The 5,998-nt window shown below is 41.8% G+C and overlaps 1 protein-coding gene across 1 annotated transcript in view; it reads right to left on the bottom strand.

Annotated features, from left to right (window-relative positions):
- Window positions 1-333: 333 nt before the first annotated feature.
- The window catches only part of LOC118414898, an 8,997-nt gene continuing 3,332 nt past the window's right edge, over window positions 334-5,998 (bottom strand). Inside the window, exons 7-10 of the mRNA XM_035819193.1 lie at window positions 5,793-5,899; window positions 5,310-5,426; window positions 4,793-4,908; window positions 334-4,455 (exon numbers count right to left, since the gene is read on the bottom strand). Coding sequence (XP_035675086.1) covers window positions 1,868-4,455; window positions 4,793-4,908; window positions 5,310-5,426; window positions 5,793-5,899 — 2,928 coding nt within the window. The 3' untranslated portion in view covers window positions 334-1,867. The remainder of the gene's footprint in view (window positions 4,456-4,792; window positions 4,909-5,309; window positions 5,427-5,792; window positions 5,900-5,998) is intronic.

The following is a 5,998-nucleotide window of genomic DNA, read 5'->3' as shown; positions in this document are numbered from 1 at the left end:
AGTGGGTGGGCCCTGTAGTCATGGTACACAAAAGCCAAGACGTTTCTTACACAAATCAGACCTCCTTGGACAAAACAGCTTCATCCATAGTAGGGGCAAGGAGGTTATGTGATATACCTCCTTGGTAGGGGTTATTGTCCGTTACCGAACCAGATGTTGAGAGTGTTAGCATTTATGTCATCTTGTATAGGTCGTACATACACTACAAAATGGGAAAACATACAACTTGACACAGAATCTTTAAGGGCTGTCTTACTTCATACACACATTTCACTATTAGTCACAGCTGTCAATCATAAGATTAAACAGGGAGCAATTGATGAAGAGACAGGATAATTGTAAATAAATGTACTTTATTTATGGCAAAAAAGTGAGACATTGACTTTGAGATAGATTTATATATGATTAAAAGGTGAAATAATAAAACTGAAGTAGCTTGGAAATAACAGGTGGCCAGCTAACAGCATGGCTGTATTCCCCATATCTCTATGGACAAATGAATGGTAACAAAATCTAGGACTTATATTTTGCAGCTTTATTGGGGTGCATGGATGTTACTATTTCCCAAATGAAGCAACTTGCTACCATACAAAATTGGCAGTGCTACAAGCCTGAATTTCTCCCTATCATATTACATCATAAATCTTCCTTGTGACACAGGCACCATACAAGAGTAGAAAGTCCACTTATACATAGTATAGTGATTACTTTCTCTATATTCAAAATACAAAGAGCATTTGATCCATTCCTTCTCTCTGTTGGACATGACAAGGAAAAGTCACTGGCATACCTACAGTATTCACAAGTACATGCACCCTAGGATGTAAAATCTACATGTTTCAAACTAATTATTTCTGAATAGTTTGGAAAAATACATTCTGTATACAAATCTGATACATACACATTATTTCAGGTGCTCCACATAAAGGCTTGACCTATCACAGATTGTACTGCAGTAGTACAATCCAATTTCACAACTGAACAAACAATTCTTTGGTCAATTGGAGCTCAAAGAGTTATGGGTACATGGGAGAACCTTCAGAGGTGAAATGTAACTTCCATGATAGGGTCGTGATCTGCTGTTGCATGTGAACAAGCTTGCTCATGCCCACACACAAGGATCACAATGGTAGTTATGCAGCGCCTAGTCAGACAGGGCAATACACAAGGCACAGTCAATTATCACAGCTGATGAATAACAAAGGATAGTTGTGTAGACAATGCTTACCCATCACTACAGAATTAGTTCAAAAAAAGGCTCTACACTACACATTATTATTGATATACATCACTTGAAGCTGAAGCAATACTATACTCACTCATTCACGACCCATGACCACAGCGGTCGTAAGGGCTCTACACAACAAAAAAATCTAGGATAATATGTACAATAAGAGGCATTAGTGTGTCTAGGATAATCTATTCTTATAGTCAACTACTACACACAATATTTCAACACGCACAACTTGTCTTATATGTGTCCCTTCAACTTCAATATTGTTAAATAGTAATAGAAAATCAAATGATAAAAATTTAACCAACAGCTTTCAATCTGTTAGACATATTGAATTAATTGCCCTAAAATTGCTTAAATTTGCCTATATTCCAAAAATATTCATGGTTCATAAAAAAAGGTATCTGTCATTCATGTCATATTGTCACAAACTTCAAAGTGAAGAGAAATAAAGTATTACATGTACCTGTAGTAAGAAATGTTTATCGCTGAAGTTCTGCAGAAATTTACAGGCAACAGCAACAAATACTTTCCACAATTGTGTCCTTCATTGATTTCATTCTACACAAAATGGACAATGCGAGGCACTTATATGTCAAAATCATGACTACTGTAAATGTACTAATATTCAAACTAATCTTCTAAAACTCTATTCCGTTTTGACAATCTAGAGGGTGTCCTCGGGGAGGTGCTATCTTGATTTCTGACAGTGCTCCCTGCAGGTTTCAGTGGTGTTTGCCTTGTCGTCATCCTCAGACCTGACCCCACAACTGCCCCTTCATCTTCTGCAGCTCTGTCTGTTTCAGTTTCACACCTCACAGGAGACGACCATCTCTTTCTGGAAGGGGTGGTGGTGGTAACTTTGACACTGATAGAGGGAACATCCACTTCACCACCCGTCAGAGAGCTGCTTCTTTTCCTCTTCTGTCCACCTTGGCCTTCACTGAGGCACTTGGGGGAAGCCTTAACCTGGACGTGCATGGTCACACCTTGTACATCCCCGTCCTCCGATTCAAAGCAGGTTTCAGTGCTTCTGAACTGGAGGGAAAAGGGATCAGGCCATTTGATCCTAAGCTGTTTCAATTTCCGCACTCTACCTTTTCTAGATACTTTAAGGCTCTTAGTTTTGTCGCCACTTGTAGTTTTGTTGCCAGACTTGTGCCTTACCCTACCCATGTCTCCCATACTTTTACTTCTCTGATCCTTTCCACCTGACCTCCTTTTCACCTTAAGACCCACACTTTTTGACTTTGCACCAGTTTTACTTACATTTGAGGGACCATCGTTACTTTTTAACCTTTCCCTGCCTCTCTCTCCTTGGTTTTTTACAAAGTTATTGTTCTTTGCTGGACCCTCTGCTGTGATATCACTATTGTCAGAACCAAACCTGCTACGTGTTGGTATTCCTGGCAGACATGTACTGTTGGTGTTCTTGGCTTGTGGTGTTTCTGCCACAAACTCTACCTCTAGTTCACTATCAGTTTCACCACTGCTACTCAAAGTTATTGTGCTCGGGGAGCTGGGCCTGGTCAGGTCTTGTTGTGATGCCACGCTGCTTGCGTTTTCTGTTAAGTCAATAAACACAGGACCCATGGTCCGCCTCCTTGCAGCTATCAGGCAGGCAAGGCAAGAGGAACTTTCTGAAGTAGAAGCAGTATCTGAAGACTGAGAGCTGTTGGGAGAGTTGCAAACAGCTGTAACCACCACATGGGGATTAATGTTTGGCATCTCAGTATCCCTGCTGATGTTGCAATCTACCTGATGTGAAGGCTGGCAAGGGTCTTTCTCTATGTTCAGACACTCTGGTATATCTAGCAGGTCAGGTTGAAGTGACTTGGATTGGATAACATCTGTCGCTGTGCTATCTCCACTAGGTGAGTCGCAGGGGCCTTCTGTGCCACCAGATGCTGTTGGCGGGTTCACTTTAGCAGACGATGATTCCTCTGGTGTATCAGGGCTGGGCTGTCTCTCTGTGTGACCTGAGTACTCGAGCAAGTTTCGCCTGCACGGAGGACGGTAGGGCTGGCAGGACTTCCGCGCCGTCTGCTTTCTGACATTTGGTACTAAAGCTTCTTCAGATGCATTTCCCTTTCTTTTATTTCTCCCCACTAGAGGTGATAAATCCGACATATCCATGTCTTCTGCATCCTTAGAAGGTTTCTCTCCTGAGTGAGACTTTATACTGCTCCCTGAGCGCAACAACATGCTTTTGAGTTCAGGTGCATGTACACTTGGACAAGGTGTGTTTGGTTCTTCTGATAATCTCGGCGATCGCTTTGGCGTGTGTATCTGGGATGGACCCGGGCTGCCTTTGTAGGTTTCGGTGCTGAGCTTCTGCAGCTCCTCTTCGTCATCAATAAAACCTGTCGCTTCTTCTCTATCACCAACAGCACATGCCATTCCTGGCTTAGAGGTCTCATTATGTTCGTTTTGGTAGTCTTCAGGAATAGATTGGCCACAAGCAAATGGTGATCTTTCCGCCAGTTTCTCTCTCAATACCAGCCTTGCCAGGGGGATACTGTCATCATCGTCACTTGATGGAGAAAGGTAAAGCCCAAGCTTTACACTACTTGTTGGGGTAGCTCGATTCCTACTCTTGTAAATATCTATCTCTGGAGACTGGGGGGATGGTAAGCTATCAGTCTCTGTCTTGGGCAAAGTATTGATGGACTTCCTTTTCTTGGCCAATTCCTTACTTTTCTTTTGCTGCCTTTCTTTTGCTGTCCAGGGGCAGGAAACTTTGCGACGTTTCAAACTTTTCTTGCGTACGCCTTTCATCTTCTCACCTGAGGTACTGATTCTGCCTTTGGGTGATGTTTGAACACTAGCAGAACCTGACAGCTGACCTGAGGACATGCTTCCCTCTACTCCCTCCATCCTCACATTGATAGGCTTGTGTCCAGGGATATGATCTTTATGTTCAATACTGAAACTGATCTCTTCGTCAGAAGATGGTTGAGATAACGTTGCACCAAGCTGACATTGGTTTTCTGTGTACAGGGCATTGACAGGTGTTAACACAACCCGACAGTTGCGTCCTAGGATTCTCCTTTCATCCGACATTGGCCTTCCTGACAGGATCAACTTCCTACCCTTCTTAGAGGACTTGCGTACTTTCAGTTTTGCCTTATCCTTATTCTCTTTCTTGTCATTTGCTAATTTTGCCTGTTTCTTTTGCTCCTCTCTTTCTTTTCTTTTCCTCTCCTTTGCAGCTTCCTTTGCTGCAGGGAACATGGAAATGCAAAGGTTGGCATATGATATACAAACTTTTTAACATGAAAAATCTCCCTATTTTATGAAGCAGATGAAAAATTTGTAACACCTATCAGGTACAGAAGCTAAAATCTTAGTCAGTATCTTGAAGCAATTCCACAAACACACTGTGCTTTTATTTAAATCTTTAGGACCAATGTGATCTAACAAAATCTTAAGAATAACAAAAGCTGAGACATCATTTTGTGCTCCTTCAACAATTAACTTCCTTTCAAAGATTGCCATGAAGTTTTCCAATTTAGTTTCATGTTAGAATGAAACTAAACAATAGCTAAAAAAGCTTACCTTTTGCAAGAATGTCAGTGCAGTCCTTACACTTCCATTTTGCCTTTTTCAGTTGGCCACAAAGCTTGTGTATGCCTGACGAACCACAAACCTCACAGAGGACTATACGCCACTTCCTGCAGAGAGATAAATATTGCAGTCAGCAGAATACCAAATATATCGTATCTACCTATCCGCTTTTCTTACAAAAGTGAATTAACACATATATACTTTTTACTATATGCTGGCCCAAATGTGATTTTATACAGCTAAGATGCCATGCATAGACCTTTTCTGAATCCATAGATCCCATTGCATGCTGGGAAATGCAGGGCGCTATGGGTAGATCAGGGGAGAAAACAACATCATCACCATGAGGCATGACAATGGATATGTGGTGCATGAGTACTGTGTATGGTCTGGTCAATGTTGTCATGGTGAGGATGTTTCTGGCCCCATATCCCAACAGTAATCCCAGCCAGCATGCATGATATGTGAAAAGGTATTTGGTCTGAAAACATATATTTTGAGGACCCACCCCCATTCTTTGTTGAAATTCCTGCCCTGAACACATTCACATTTCTCAGCATCACAGCGGTTGTAGCGCTGCAGCAGCTCTTCAAAGGCATTGTCCTCCAGCTCCCAGGCTGCATCTCTGTAGCAGTAACAAAAAAAGTGAGACGTCAATGCCCACAGCCACACTCTTAAACAATGGCAAAACATGAAAAGGAACAAATTCCTTCCTACAATCATAACAACAAGTATGCAATATATTTCAGAAAGGTGCATGACACAAGACCTTCATCTAACTTATCCTTAACTTAAGGAGGCACAATCTTATCATTATAGATGCAGAAAATACAGATCATTGAGCTTTGTTCCTTCACTGTTTGACAAGAGATCAAGAATAGCAGCGCAAGACTATACTGCACCCATACATAAAGCCCTCTGTCTGAGCCATGGTGAGATTATACATTAAACACAGGGCAACAATAGAAAGATACTGTCAATAAAGTCTTACTGTTCAGGAATGTAGATGCCATTCTTCAACATTTCCTGCTGGAAAGTCTCCTTGGAGTTGCAGATTGGGCAGCGGAAGAAGTACATTCCTGCACTGGAAGCCTGACGCTAATGGAAAAAAATGAAAACACTGAACAAGCATTTGGTGCAACACAGCAGCTTTGCAGGCTCAAAGCCACAGCTGGCTACTGGTATATCACACCGAAC

This window comes from Branchiostoma floridae, chromosome 1, assembly GCF_000003815.2.
Source record: "Branchiostoma floridae strain S238N-H82 chromosome 1, Bfl_VNyyK, whole genome shotgun sequence".
Lineage (NCBI taxonomy): Eukaryota > Metazoa > Chordata > Leptocardii > Amphioxiformes > Branchiostomatidae > Branchiostoma > Branchiostoma floridae.
This window is presented reverse-complemented; position numbering and strand designations above follow the sequence as displayed.